General features: G+C 41.2%; 1 protein-coding gene across 3 annotated transcripts in view; it reads left to right on the top strand.

The window, feature by feature from the left end:
* Positions 1-16,049, top strand: part of lmo7a (LIM domain 7a) — a 50,462-nt gene that overhangs the window by 4,750 nt on the left and 29,663 nt on the right. For all 3 annotated transcript variants that reach the window (XM_040148664.1, XM_040148663.1, XM_040148665.1), the window contains exons 2-4: positions 2,228-2,298; positions 4,362-4,431; positions 9,068-9,174. In XM_040148664.1, coding sequence (XP_040004598.1) covers positions 2,228-2,298; positions 4,362-4,431; positions 9,068-9,174 — 248 coding nt within the window. The remainder of the gene's footprint in view (positions 1-2,227; positions 2,299-4,361; positions 4,432-9,067; positions 9,175-16,049) is intronic.

Raw genomic sequence — 16,049 nt, 5'->3', positions numbered from 1 at the left:
AATCCCAGCTGCTGCCCCCATGTACATAGAACAGTAGGGGTCAGGATTTCATTTGCCTGCCGCAGCGCCTAACTGACGATACACTGTTCTATAAAGTTTGTTTGCTCTGTGTGCGTGTCTGAGTGTTTGCAGCTTTGCCCGTCTGTCTGTTTGTGTTCCTGTTTTTTTGTTTTTGGTGTCTGGTTATGATTGTATTTTTGTTAATGGAGGAGGAGAAGGCCAAGACCTTGCTATGTTTGGTAAACAAAAATTAGTATTTCCCAACAATAGCTCGATCCCGTTGTGCATTCTACAGAAAGCTTGCCAACAACTGATGTGTCAGACCTTTAATTTCATTCATCTATTACAACATGGTCTGATTCTCATGGAATGATGGGTATTTGAGGCCTTGCCCATCTCAGGTTACTCAGGGTGTGTTCTGAGGTGTACTTTGTCTGAAAATAATAATAGTGTCTTCTAATCTATCTAATTGCTTCGGTTTCTCCAGTCCTCTTCAAAATGATGGCTTGTACTTAGCTATGTCAACAATTGTGCCTGCTTTTGTCCCTTTCCATTGAAAGGAAAAGGGACAAAAGCCTTGAACCAAGGCACATTTGACCAATTTGGTTCAGGCAACCTGTCCAACTTGTTTAGCTTTGTGTGTTTGTGTGTCTTGCTTTGTGTGTGTGTGTGTGTGTGTCTTACTGTGTGTGTGTGTGTCTTACTGTGTGTGTGTGTGTGTGTGTGTGTGTGTGTGTGTGTGTGTGTGTGTGTGTGTGTGTGTGTGTGTGTGTGTGTGTGTGTGTGTGTGTGTGTGTGTGTGTGTGTGTGTGTGTGTAAATTATTTAATTTCCATACAGTCTTAAAATCACACAATACAATACAGTAAAGTGTTTTATATTTCATAACATATTTACCAACCTCTACTGTAACTTCTGCATAAAAACCAGTTTGTTTTGAGGGTTGTCAACTCTTAGAATAAAATAATACACGTCCTCGTGCAGCAGCTATCACAGACCTTATTCTGCAGCACAATATGATTACAGTGTGGCTGCCAGCGTTGTCACAACCTCTGCCGGGGAGGTCAAGTTTTCAGCCCAGGTTTTTATGTTGTTTGTGTTTTGACTGTTAGAGGATAATTGTGCTGAATATCTCAGAAACGGATATCGGTGAAATACTGTATTATGGGAAGTTGGGCTCTGGGCCAGGAAACAAGTCAAGTAGTGTTTGGTACAGCCCCAGATCCAGGGTGTTTAAAAGAAGTTTTCTAGACATTGCAAGATGGGGATTTTGGAACATTCTGATATTTACTCTTGGAGCACTTCACTTACGATGCAGAAATGATATGCATCCGTTCATAATTATCTATATTTATGTATTTTGATGCACATCCAGATACATATTTAAAAAAATTGGAACACTCTGTAAAATCACAAGTATAGAGGAATGTGCAGGACTGGTAGACGTATACCCCCTAATTGTTGTCTAATGCTACCATTTGTGCTGGATTTAGTAGCTCAGGTACTGATTGATGAAGAAGCTGATGGTGGAAACATTCCAGCAAAACAGAACAGGAAGCTCTGTTAAGGAGTGGTCATCAGCATGAACTTACAGATTCACATAAAAACAAAAGACTATACTATGTATACAGATTGTATATATAATAGGCTACGAATTAAAGACGCTAAATTGTACAGACAAGTGTTGTGTTTACAATCAAGGATTTTGTTTCAATCTGTGTGTGTTCTGTATATATGCATGTGTGTAAGTGTGTATAGCTGCATGTCATGCACGCAGTGTGTGTATGTTTGCCTGCATAATGGCTCTTGGTGTTCCTGCAGTGGTGGTTTGAGATCATGGGAAAGGCATGAGGCTATAACACAGCGCTGTGTCCCTCCAGCGCTTCAGATGCTACCATAGCCTTGTGGCTTAGGCAGCCTGGCTCCAGCACAGTTTTAGCACAGCTCTCCCGTTTACCAGCGGCTTTTAGCATCGAAGTGAAAAGAACAGAGCCACTCCAGAGATCCCGAGGATTACCTGAAGGACTGTGCTCAACTCTGTCCGTGAAACGCTGTAGGAACTCGGGAGGAAATACCTCTTACTTCCTCTACTACTGTTCTCAACATCCTACCTTTCTTCTCCAGACTCCGCACCCCACCACACACACACGAACTCCCGCCTCCTCTCCTCACCCAACCCTTCTCGCTATTTTGCTCACTGTTTTTGTATCCCTTTTCTTTTTTCCCAGGCTGTAACCAAGAAAAAATTTGGGAGTAACGACTTCCGATCAGCGCTGGAGAATGGCGTTCTGTTCTGTGAGTAAGTACTCTGCTTTTCCCAGGCACCTCTCGTAAGCCACTCATTCATATACAATCCCTCTGCTCTCCTCCAGGTCTGCGCTCCAACGTAAGTGTTACTGATATTTCCCATGCAGACCCCCTGCCGGGTCACTGTTTGTTTGTCGGCCACATAAAGTGAGCCAGTGTTTCAGGACAGCACAATAGAGGTTGCATTGTGCAGTTATTTGATGTTTCCAGTGTCAGATCTGCCCTCTGTGGGCTTGTTTGAGTTTACAAAGTGTGATCTATTTCAAGAGGACTTGTGTTGTCTGCTTGACAAATCTGTGGATGGGCAGATTGCCACCCCTTACTTTAATGAGAGCTGTGAAAAGCTGTGTAGTGAATAAAAAACTCTAGCTGAAACCACATCGGATGTACCCTGCTTTCTCATTAGCCTGGGTGCATCAAGAGTTTTGATGAGTTAGAGGAACAGATTTATCTACGCAGAATTGGCTTTCGGATTGATTCACCAACTGCTCTTCTAAGAGTTGTGGAATTGTGGCTTTCCTCAGATGAGGGATGTGTGTGCACGTGTGAGAGAGAAGGTTAGCATCATGTCCCTTTTGAACATTTGTATGTGGGCAGCACTGATAGATGGACAGTGATGTGATTTGCATGAATCAGCAGGAAAGTGTAATTACCAGCAGCCCATGGAGAATCTTCCAAACCTCTCTTGGCATCGGTTCAAAGAAGAAGCCCCTCATTCTGCTGATTTGAGCCTGACTCCACTGTTTGCTCTCTTTCTCTGAGAACAACAGAGACACTTCATTTAGAAAGCTATCCGTGTTTTCTCAGCGTAAGGAAGAGGAAGACAGAGATAAAATCGCTTTCGCCTAGAAAATCAGTCTCCATTCCCATTGTGTTGTGGTTAACTTATCACAGCTATTTGGAAAGGAATGTTTAGTGTGGGTCGCATACATGATTATATCCCACTTAGCTTACAGTGTGTGTGATCTGATGAAATCACGACAGATTTCTGTTTGTTTCACATGTCTAACATAAACCCAAATGCCTTTTGCATTCTTGCTTCACATGCAAAGTCTTATGTCCCCGGTCCCATCTATCCCCAGTCTATCTGCTGAGACAGCTGCACAAAACACTTGCCTTAACAAATTATTTAGCCTCATGTTGAGCAAGCAAAGTGTGCTATTGAGTCACTTTTTTGTTACTTTGAAGATTATGATTTTACATACAAAACATACGATCAACTTATAAAATATATTGCATTGTTATACAGTAGATTTAACCACCCAACAGTATATAAAGTAGTGCCATTGGCTCAACCTTGACCAGCTACATCATTTAATGCTGTTTTTCACGTTAGTGCATCTGTAATAACAACCAGATAATATACCATTGTGGAAGGGGCAAATCTGCGTATGAGTAATTTTGATGCTTTGAGTTAGAGCTGTAACAATTAGTCGATAAATCTATCAGTCAATCTACAGAAAATTAAGTGGCAACTATTATGATAATCGATTTTCCAAGCAAACATTCCAAAAGTTTGACTGTTCCAGATTCTGACATGGGAGAATTCGCTTGTGTTTCTTGTCCTACATTATAGCAAACTGAATATCTTTAGGTTTTTGATGAGCCCTAGAAAATTGTGGCAGGCATTTTTCACTGTTTTGTGATGTTGTTATTATGGACATTTAGGATTTTTTTCTTTACCTCTTTGACTTAAGAATCCCTTTCAGTACCCTTTGAATAACACACAAAGAAAGCATCGCATCTATCAAAAATCCTTGCTGTTTTTCTCAGCTGATATGCGGTGATTCAAGGTTTGTCTGGGGTTGTTTCAGTGGAAGAGGGTATATTTTAGGAGCAGAGGACCCAGTGTGTTTACATCATGGTTCGGCACTAGCCATCTACTAAACTGAAGCCAGGTGGCCACCATTAAACCGTGTCGTAAACACACAACACCAAGGCTTTGCAACACTTTTTGTTCATTCCTTGCCAGTTAGACCAGTCTAGCCAATGATTAAGTGCTTTCACTTACCCCCTTCCTTTCCCTGATGTTCTGTCCCTTTCTTCTGCTCACAGTCTGATCAACAAGATCAAGCCTGGTATTATCAAGAGGGTTAACAGGCTGCCCACGCCTATTGCTGGACTGGTAAGTCGTCTTCTCTTTTTATTCAGCCTAAATGTGAGACATAGCATGTTACCTGTAGATTTTGTTTAAAATAAATCTTAACACATAGCCTCAACAGCTCATCCTAGTTTTCTTCACGCACACTTTTGTCTCTTGTTATTACTATTTTTTTCATGTTCAGGTAACGTTTGTTGTAGGGCATGTGTGTTAAGACGTGAGAGGAAGCAGTGAAAGATGCAGCAGTCGAGCTGACTGGTGACAGGTCTGAGGCACAGCTGCCAGTGAGAGAGAGGTGTTTGCCTCAGTGGCTTGTCGCTCCTCATATCCATCCACACTAATAAGTTCAGCGAACGTGGAGCGGTTTGAAAGGCCACTGGCGGCATTTGAGTGCACCCTAAATATGATGTCTGCCATGCTCGAGGCTGTGTTCAATCAAAACTATTGGAGACAAAAAGTCTTTGTACTGGTAAGATAATTAGATTTTTGATTGAGTGATGGGAGGTCAGAAGAGTTTGGCTCATGTCATAAGATATTATTTAATCAGTTTTTCCACCTTTCCATCCCTGGCACTGTCTTCAAATTTAAGCGGCTTGTGGCCCAGCATTTTGGCTCTGTTGAAATAAATGTTTTGGGAGTGTCAACATACAAAGTCTCAGGAAGTAGAGGGTTGATAAACCTACCTCAAACCCATCCCTCACAAAGCGCTCTCTTGTGGGAGTAATTGAGTCCAGCTGTCTAGAGGAATTATAGAAAAACCAAAACCCTAACCCGGGGAGTGTGTGTCGGTTGGATCAGTAACACTCAAAATGTTTGGCAAGACAATGACAAGTTCGTGGCAGAGGAGAAAGGCCGGCATTCAGACTAGATGTAAACAGTAAACATAGTATTTGCGGTACCAAACACTGTACCATCATACTTGTGTTATGACATTAATCAAATCTCCTGCCAGTTTGTTTTGGACTGTTTGTAATATAACAGGCTGGGCACCTGCTGATGTAATGAGGTGAAGTATCTTCTTAGTCAGTAGCACTGGTGTGGTATTTCCAAGACTTGGGCACAAACCTGAAACCACTTGATCGTAAATTCTCCCACAAATGTGAAGGCTCCTGGTTGGCCTGCAGCTATCAGTTACAGCCAAACCCACGGAGAGAAGTGGAGAGCTCTCCAAACAAACATTACTCGCTCTTGCTCTGCTGTGAGAATAGCTTTTCTCACAAGGTGGTGAAGTATCGTTGTTAAGATTGCTTGGTCCTCTATCTCTGATCTCTGTAAATACAGATGAGTCTTGAGGAATAAGTATTTTGGCTGTGTTTTCTGAAATTCTAAAGTAATTCAACCATTTAATGACAGCGCTAAGGCATTTGTCCCCACATTATGCGGATTATTGCATAGGGTTTGGCTTAATGTATGCTAACTGTCTCCACCAAATGTTATCGGAGTAGAATGGAACCGGAAAAATTCTGCTTTCCTAGTATTCTGAATTTCCAAAAAGGCCAGGGGAAGAAAAATGCAGTGGAGAAAAAACAAGGAATGTTACATATGATGCAGAATGACTTTAATCACTGCTAAACGAAAGGGTCCTTGCAAACACACCTCATTAACACTCACATATGAACATTTTCTACCATTATGCTCATGACTGCCGTTTTTGTTTTGCTATCTGAGAGATTTCAGCACTCCACAAATCCATACCAGGCTTCAGCTCTGGCAGAATAAAAAGCCCAGTGAGGGAAAGGGAAAAAAATGGAAATCTCTGGTTTTTGCGGAATATTTAGCAACATTGGCTCCAGACCCGGGGCCTATTCTTTGGCTTCACTTGTGTCCAAGGGAATGTTTCCCATGTCAGCACACTTCTCTGCCCGTTGTTGATCACTTTGTGAACTGTGGGTTTGAGTCATGGCAACCTGGTTCGGGCCAGGTTCTGCTTTTACCAGCGCTGGGCAGGAAGCCGGTACATGAGCTGGGGCCTGGATTTGAGGCCCACTGGGTTTAAGCCAGAGGGACAGAGTTAAAGATGACTCCATCTGCCTCTGCCCACTGTAAATATACTGTAATTGAGATGGTGCTGGATGTCCCCACATATACCAACTCCTCGGTGAGTTGAGGTAGCAGTGGGAGGAGATAAACAGTTTCAGTGGCCCTGAGGGAGCCTGTACTCATCTAAATGTCTGTGTAATCATCTGTGCAATGACAGGCATTTGACCATGTTTTGTTACTGTGTTTGTGTTGTATGGGTGCATGTTATGACTGGATTTGCCTGTTTGGACGGGAGGTTCCTCTGTTGGCCCTGTTTCATAAGAGGCAACATTTCAAGTAATCCATCTCCTCTCAGTTTATTGTGACAGGATTTGAAAATGTGTAGCTTGATATTTTAACCATAGCTTTGCTCGTCGCTGAGGGTCAGCTGAGGGTAATTGCAGGGTATGCCCATGTTAGACAAAGAATGCATTGGAAGAATAGAGTGTGACCACAATGTGACCAGTAGGAACGAAGATTCTTTTATGTCAAGTCAGACACCTCATGAGTCAGATCTTTCTGTTTCTTGGTGTTAAGTGCTTAAATCAGGGTCCTCAAGTCTGCAGGAGAGGATTAGAGACTGCTGGATGGGTAGAGCATATTTAGCAGGATTATGCTCAGGCACAAGTCAGCATAACATTCTTTCAACATCATTATCTCTGCATGTTCTGGGACAGACTGTTAGGGGTGGCTTTTAGTTTGTTCGTAATGCTCTTTGAGGTTAATGACATTCATACCTAAGTGATATTATCCTTTTGTATTTGCTTTGATTACATTGGCTCATGGCGAGGTTTTGCTTCACAAGGAGAAAACCGGGGCCTACAGTGGGATATCCGTCTTGAGATTTTCAACTACGTTTCAACACTAAAGCTCCATTGTCTCTCATGGCCTGCATCTGTCAGAATATAAATAAGATATTTAGGTCTGCTAGGCTGATTTATTAGCCGATATTAGTTTATTGCAGATATATTGGTATTGTCGTATATGTTGGCTGAGCAAGTACCGAGAAGCTACTGTACAGAAAGACTGATGACTGTATGTTGAAGGTAACAGTTGCGTAGTTTGTCCAACAGAGAGCACTGAATAGCACTAAATATTGTGATCACAGCTTTTTTTATCGATTTTATACGCTTATGTAAAAAATAAAGACTATCAGCCAATATATTGTTATTGGGCTTTATAAACTATAAACAATGAACATCAGTATCAGCTTCAAAAATCGGGCTATGACCATAGCTAACATGTAGAGCACCTGTCTTCTTAAAATGCTGAGGTAAGGCGAGGTAGTGAAGATGTCCTGTAAGCAACAGTCATATATACTTTGTTATTTCTGACTGTACGTACTTTAGGCATGGGTCATAAGGCAAGGTCATGAATTAGTGTCACTGTAAAATGCTCACGTGAACGATTTTAGACGGACAAATAATGAGAGAGGAGAAATATGCGAGAAATTAACTCAGTTGCTCAATATGTGGAAAGTTACGTTATCATGTCTGTTAACAAGACAATGCAGAGAAAATCTTTACTGTGTCATAATGTATAAACAGTGACCCCAGTGCCTCAGTATAAAGGAAGGGGGGGGGGGTTTGTTCCTTGACCTGTAGGGGCCCACAGTGACCTTTAAGACACAGCAAATTGCTGTTAAGGGACAAGCAAAGCTGTTAGCAAGAGATGCCTGCACTGAGAGGTCAGCTTTCTCCTACCATTTGCAAATAAGCATGTTTGCCATTTAAATATAGAACAAACTACCCCTTAATTATTCCAGCCCATGTAGAAACCATGTGTCATTACACGAAACCCTCTTAAGCAGTGGTGTCCCAAAGGGAAGTGCAGGCTTATAAAAAAGACAGTTGGGATTACAACTGAAAAAGTCATAACCCCAGAAAGGAATAGCGCTCATGTGGTTCAGATTTGTTTGAAATGCATGAAATGTGTGTCTAGTTATAGAGCAAAATGTATTTTCACTACCTCACATTAAACTCACACATATGTGCAAATCATGTGCACACACATAAACTATGCAATATAAAATGATTGATATAGTGTAGAAGGGGAAACCGTTCTTCCACCCTAGTGTCCTCTTGAGTTGCTTCAGGGAAATATTTGTCAGTCTCTCTAACCTGACCTTGTGTTTCATAGCAACCAAATGTCTCCAAAATACTCCACCACCCCACAGATTCCACAGGTTCCACAGGTATTCTCAACTAAAGGGCTTGGCAGGGAAGGGAGGGGACAGTTTCAGGGTGTGAGAAGAAGGAGATGACAGCAGGCAATGTGCTCATATGTGTGTCAGTTTTGCACTCGCATGGCTGGTTGGGTAGGACTTGTGCAAAGCTCTGATGTCATCCTTCCTGGTTTTGGCATTGTCCCCACCCTAACCCAGCCCACAGGTAGCTTTGCTGCCGTCAGTCAGCTCCTGTCACGCAGCCTCTCCCCCCTCCATGTGTGTTTGTGTGCGTTCTGTACTGGGTGACTTTTTATTTGCTGCACACATGCTCCTCCCCGTCTGTCTCTGTTCTCTGGTGATATGAACTTTGGAAGCAATGAGTTGTAAGCTGTGTCCCTGCCAGAGAATTCTTGAGTGATTATTCTTTGCCTCTGAAGGTGGACAACCCTCATCCCTGCTTTGTTCTTTGTCCAGGACAACCTTAACGTCTTCCTCAGGGCTTGCGGGAAGCTTGGACTAAAAGAAGCGCAGCTCTTTCACCCCGGAGATCTTCAGGACTTATCCACAAGAGTTACAGTCAAGTAAGTTCTGATCTTGGGAGCCTTGTAAACTATTGATACTAACACTCTGATACCCAACCTTGCCATGCACAGAGATGGGGTCCTTTTAAACTGAGACCAACTCGTGATTTTGAATCTTCCTTCATTGACCCAGCTTCTTAAGTTTCTATTTATGCTTCCATTCTTTTGCACAGTGAGGATGAACGTTTAAATGCTTCACACTATACAGTATTTCAGAGCACATGTCTCCTCATGTGAGCCATGATTCAAGTTAACTGCAGAGGTGTTAAAAAGGTCACAGCTATTTTGAGTGTGCATGTTTTCTTGTGTTAAGGTAAGCACCTGCTAGGGCTCAGCACCATGTGTTTCTTTTTAATATGATGGAGGGGACAGTTGATGAAACCACACAAGTCAGTCAAACAAAGAATGTGCAGAGTATCTGCATCTTTGCTCTGATTGAAAAACATTTAATCAAATACACTTCCTTTTGGTGCAGGTTTAGCAAATTATAACAAACGAATGAGTTGTGAAAGTAATTGATTACTGTCAGGTGCAGGTTAAAGCTTCTAAAGAAATGTATTTCTGATAGTTTGAATAGAAAGAGGTGCAGCTGAGACAGTGCATGAGTTAGCAAGCATGACAGAAATTTTGTGTCAATAGCGTGCCACGCAGAGAGGCATGCGGTATGTAGAACAACCTGTTCAGTTTTAACACAGGTGTGTCTTTGGGGAGGAGCAGGGTAAGGCAGGGCACAGAACATCCACTGTGGATGTACAAAACAGTGGTGTGGAAGCACAAATTAATGTGCTTTAGCAACAGTTCCTGCAGGTTGTTCAACTCGAATTTGATAGGTACTCTGTGGCAAATACAAGGTATTAGTTGCTAAAATAACGCTAGGTGATGACGTGAAGTTGTGGGGTTTTCAAAACTACTCATTCTGTCAACTCTGTGTCACTTAGCGTTGTCAGCTGTGCAACTAAGCTCCGTTTGGATGTTTCATTGAGATGTTGCCACAACCCCTTTAACATTTTGCCCATGATCCACCCAAGACTCTGTCAGTCATTCCCCTGTAACACTGACGATGATGCCGAAACCACAGTTGTCTCATAGACGCATACAGACGCAGATGCACATTGCATACAGTGGATTATGAACTAAATAAACAAATCTACCCCCCTTTGTTCAGACACACCCTGTCCCCATAGCAATATCATTCGCTAAATGTCGGGCATAACCGAAACTAAATCTTACTAAAACTCTAAGATACACAGTATTACCGACTGAACTTTATTAAAAAAAAAAAATGACAATGTATTTCACCCTGCATTTTGAAATTATGTGTTTTTCTGTGGATCAAACTCTTTTTGCATGAAATCTTTCAAATGGGCAATACCAAATCCCTTGCCCTGTATTTTGAATATACCACAGCTCAGCTCTTTGCCACCATGTCTGCCTGCATGCGGGGGTTTGGTCAGAGGGGACTCGCAGTCCTATTTTTAGGACCTGGTGCTCACTTTGACAAGTAGGATTGATTGGAATGGTATCAGGGCTCATGGGAGAGGAGCTTTTAATAGTTTGTTGACTCCTTCTGGTAACAACCCCCCCATGTGGGGTTTGTCAAGGAATGGGTTCATTCCGAGGAGAAGACATACAGTAAATAGTTTTTGTATCTTAAGTTGCTGTTGCTGCAAACTAATCCTCACCTCAAACATGCTCAACAGTTGCAGGTTTTCATGTTTAGTTGAGCCTGCAGCTGCTTCCATTGTTTTGTTCAGTCTTGGTAAATTATACAGAGGAATTTTTTTGGCCACTCTTGTTTTTAAATGCAGCGTATTTTTATTGGGCCGAGTGATATTTTTGCTAAAGGTTTACACAACATGAACAATGTGGAGGTATTTGGCTTGTAGACACAATTATGTGGCTCCCCAGCTGCAATATTTATAACTCAGGCAGAGAGAGATGGCACACAAAGAGTAACATGAGGAGATAATCCCAAACAAGGCGGCAGACAACCAATGGAATTATTTCACTATTGCTTATCAGAGACTACGCAAATGAACACCGCACAGAGGGAGAGAGAAAGTTGTTTCTATCAGCTGTCTTTGCCCCTGGTGTCTATCCAACCTCCCATTCCCTTAAACCCAGTCTGACAGGTGCTTTGCTAGGCTTCCCTGTTCTCAGTTTCAGCAGCATTGAGGTGCTGCATTGTGGTTTTCACAAAGACTGTTATTTGGCTTTTTTGGTAAAACCCTTATATACAGTATTAAGCAACCGTCCATCTGTTTTGTTTTTTTTTGGGGGTGGGTTTGCCCTTGTCTTGGGTTTTATGTATTTTTATTCTATTGTATTTGTATATTTTTTTATTCAACTTTGATCTAATATCTGTGTATAACTTTCACTTTTGTGTGTGCATTAGTTTTCCACATTGTTTTTTGCCTGCACTAACCTGTATGAAAGGTGCAACACAATGAAAGTGTGATTGATTGATACTTAAATAAAGCTGAAGCGATTAGTCAATTTATTAGTTAGTCAGCTGAGAGTAAATTAATCAGCAAATATTATGATAATCAATTAATTGTTCCTAATATTCTCTGGTTCCAGCTTCTCAAATGTGAATATTTGCTGGTTTTCTTTGTCCGCTATAATACTAGAGAAAAATATCTTTGGGTTTTGGTATGTTGGTCAGACAAAACAAGCAATTTGAGTATGATAACAAAGGGGTTTGGGGATATTGTGATGGGCATTTTTCGGACTTTTTACGGACCAAACGATTAATTGATTAATGGAGAAACTAATTGACATATTAATCATAGAAACTAAATGTCAGCTGCAGCTCTAATTTTTTAAGAGACTGATTCAACAGCATTTCACTGAAAAAACCTCTCGTTGATTTATGATTGATAGGTCTTGTTGACCTACACCTCCATGAGAAATACTAAACTTTACACACGGATCGTTTGTGCTTGAATATAGTTATTTTCAAGGCCAGTATCTTTCTTTTTGCATGAAACTGGAGTCAGATATTGGCTGAAGCAGCGAGAGGACAGCTTAATTCATACTAGCATGCATTGTTCCGGCAGCCATAAAAGATTATTGAATGTCTGTTCTGACCTTTGAGCTTTGCAGTTGTCGTTGTATTGACCTTACCACCATCTGCAGTGTATATTGCTCTATTGCCTTGTGTTGTGAAACCTGCTTTCTGATAAACACGGTTATCAGTTACAAACACAGTCAGTGAATTTGTCATATAGCAGGACCAACTGTTGTGAGGTACAGAGACTATAGGCTGCTCGGTGATGTGTTCTGGAAGATTTCCTCACATCACCCACGTGTCAATTGAAATATAACCAGGTACAACCATACTCGAAACACCAGGGTTGTAATACTGACCAGACTGAATCTAGATCATAATCGGAGGCTATGATTCACGGGCTACTTTAGACCAACTCTGTCAGTTTCCAACGGCTGCTCAGGAAATGAGGGCACTAGAGTGCTGTAGATGAATCATGGCATCTAAAAGTGTTCTATTGAATTTGATCCACTTCCTTTAGACCCTGAAATTGCCATTTGGATATTCAACAGCATGGACTCCAGGTTGGAGTAGGACCTCGACTCCAGAACCTGCTGGGTTCTCCCTAATACATTTAAATGTCTGCAGATAACGCTACACTTGACCTCTCTGAATGTTTTAACAAGTGCCACTTGTCACAGAGCTAACTCTTAAGCAGGACATCTTGCTTTGCAGGTGGAACTTACAGTGTAATGGAGCCAAACATGGACAGATCTTTATCCTGTGCCATTACACATTATGCTGTCAGACTGTAGTTGCTGAGGAACTCTTAAGCTTGTTTAGCTTATTTCAGTGTGTAAGCTACACGATCCTCGGACTCATCTTCCTCATACTTACTGTACATTATAGTAAGTTTAAGAGGAATTATGGCATACCAGATCTGGCAATAAAGGGTTTATATACTGTAGATGTAAAACACAGATGCCTTAGAGGACAGGCTATGAGCAGTGGTGGAAAGTAACTAAGCACATTCACTCAAGTACTGCACTTAAGTATAAGCCAAGGTATTTACACTTTACTTGAGTCTATCCATTTTAGGCCACTTAATGATTCATAACAAAACATCATCATCTTATGAAAGAGGACAACCCAACAGTATATAAAGGAGATAAAATCAGCTCCACCTAATTCAGGTACATTAAACATTAAAACACTTCTTAAATGTTAATGTCAATAGTAACAATCCATTCATGTAATATATAAAAATCATAACACTGCAACTGATATTGAGTTTTCATACGAAAAATGGCTATACTCAATATTTTTCTAATAGCAACGTATCAAATAAAAATGTAAAAACAGTGTGACAACGTGAAAGCGGTCGCTCATAGTGATGAACCCTCTGTGAATAATCACCTGAATCTGCAGCTCCCCTCAGCGTTTATAGAGTTTTATAGTGAGTTTCAGCTCAATTTAGCTTGTTTAGCTGACCAGTCTGCAACTTTACTGTTTTTGGATCATTCACACTGCTCCCATAATGTTGAAAGCACCAAACAGCAAACAGACAAAGTTAGTGACTAGCTGGTGAACATAGTGGAACGTTTAGCGCCTAAAGAGCCAGATATTTCTCTCAGGAGTTGCTAGAGACCAAAAACAGAGCTAAAAGAAAGGGAATGTTTGGCTTATATTATCCAGGCCAGGAACACAATTCCAAATGATAATGTTTCCTCATGACTTCTGGATGTGTAAATAAGTAAGTGTTCATTCACAAATTCACCATATCACCTTAAAAGGTGATGATATGTCAATATTGTGTTCAAAACAGTGTTCAAAAAAATCAGTTATTGCAGGTTTAAACTATATTTTATTGATAGCAATTCTGTACTTTGTCTGGAGCACATTTTAAAAAGCAGGATCTTTTTGCACTGTAGTATTACTGTTTTTGAATTGAAGTAAATAATCTGTGTACTTGTCTCATTGCACCAGTGGGTACGTGTCCCAATTTGGCTCTGTGACCGCCACTGACTGACAGAACAAATCGCCCGCCAAGGTGGGTCCAAAGTCTCACTTGTTGCCGCCGTTTGATTGAGCAAATTATTGACAAGGGTTGACTACTTTCCATACTTAAGGAAATGAAACTGCCCATGTATTTCAAAATCTTATTGTCCTTTGAGGAATGTCAGTAAATCGTTCTCGACAATAGTGAGAGAGGAGTGGCAGTTTGGTATGATTACATGATTTGGAATATGCAATGGCATCCCTGGCTTTAGGTCAAACCAAATGTTTGAACTACCTGATGGAATGTGTTGTTTCCCAGACACATTTGGACAGACTACACAGCTTGTTATCCGAAATTATTCAGCAACAACATATATTGTGCTTCATGCCTTGTGCATATTGTTATTTATGACAAGACTGATTGCAAATTGAAGACAAATTAAGTGCCTCGTGTGTTAGTATTTCGGGTGTGGTTCACTGAGCTGGCACTGCTCACTATGGTTTCACGGCTTAATATGTAGCACTGCCGTCAGTTCTTGTTCCAGTGTGTTGTGAACTGTGGGCAGATTGTGAAACCAAATGAGCAATGGTGGTGAACGGCCAATAAAGTTTCTGCACCATGGACACGGCACTGCCTGTAAAAGGCCAATACAAGGGTTATATTTGTGCTCTGTTGATGACTTGGAGAGAGCAATGCCAGCCTCACCCTGTTTCGTCGCTCACAGAGGCTGTAGTGTCCCTGATAACTACGACAGAACGATGCCTGACACTGTCTTACCCACAGCCTCTAATCAGACTCTCCCTACGTCTTAGTTTTTCAGGAAGTATTTCATGACAATGCAAAAACGTAGATGAAGGATGTTACATGTGGTATTACTGAATGCAGGAGAGCAAGTGATCTTCATTGTGAAGGTATGCCTCTGATCATACATGCACACACACTAATTTAAGGGCTTTGGTACTGAGTTTGTTTGCCTTTTGGATATTATTATTATTATTATTATTGGATATTATTAAAGAAGCAGAGCTCCCATGGTCTTGTTGGTGGCTATACGTGGACTGAGTCAGATCCTGTGGTCTCAGTTCATTCCATTTATATCTTTCACCTGTAGATTCTGTCTTGCTATGGATCTAAACATAAATTTGCCTCTGTGACAGCACACGGAAGTGATTGACAGAATTGGAAAGCTCATTTACTTTGGCTCACGTTGAGATGAGCTACTATGTCTGACATTTGAATAGTGGCTTATCTTTCCTCCGTTGTATCTCCTTTTTTTGTCTGATATCGGAAGAACACGCTGTTTGACTCTTCATCAAATTTATTTGTGAAAATTATGGATACTGTAGTCTTTTGCAACTCATTTTGATTGAGCAGCTTGTTGTCTGATATTTTCCTCATGTTTGGCATTGGCTGGTTGATAATTATGTAGCAGCAGTGGCTGACTTGCACAAGTGCGGTGTCTGGTATCTTCGCGTTTGTAGCGGAAGTTAAAAAAGTAAGAATGTCACTTGCTGGTGGGGGATTGGTCGTCTGTCACCCTTTGACCTCGGCAAGAGTGTGATGATGTGAAAGTCCGGGTAAGCACGCAGAGGTTGAGGGTAAAGGCCGAAATGAAGGTGTTGGGGAAGTGACGACAGCATCCTGTTAATTTGTCAAGCTGGAGGCTTTCTTGTCAGAGCTCTGTATACCTACTGTACAAAACATATACATTGGACCTACAGTCCAGGACAGTTACACATTTTTTGTTCTTCGGGCTCTGTGCTTCGGCACATTCAACTTGAAAAAAAAAAAAATGAACACTTAAACATATGTTTCCCAAAGGGGTTCCGTAGGCATGAAACAAATGTTTTTGTCATCTTCACAAAACAAAAGTTACTCTGATTTTGA

The sequence above is a fragment of the Xiphias gladius genome, chromosome 16 (assembly GCF_016859285.1).
Source record: "Xiphias gladius isolate SHS-SW01 ecotype Sanya breed wild chromosome 16, ASM1685928v1, whole genome shotgun sequence".
Taxonomy (NCBI): Eukaryota; Metazoa; Chordata; class Actinopteri; order Istiophoriformes; family Xiphiidae; genus Xiphias; species Xiphias gladius.
Note: the sequence above shows the minus strand (reverse complement) of the source record. Positions and strands in the feature narration are given on the sequence as shown.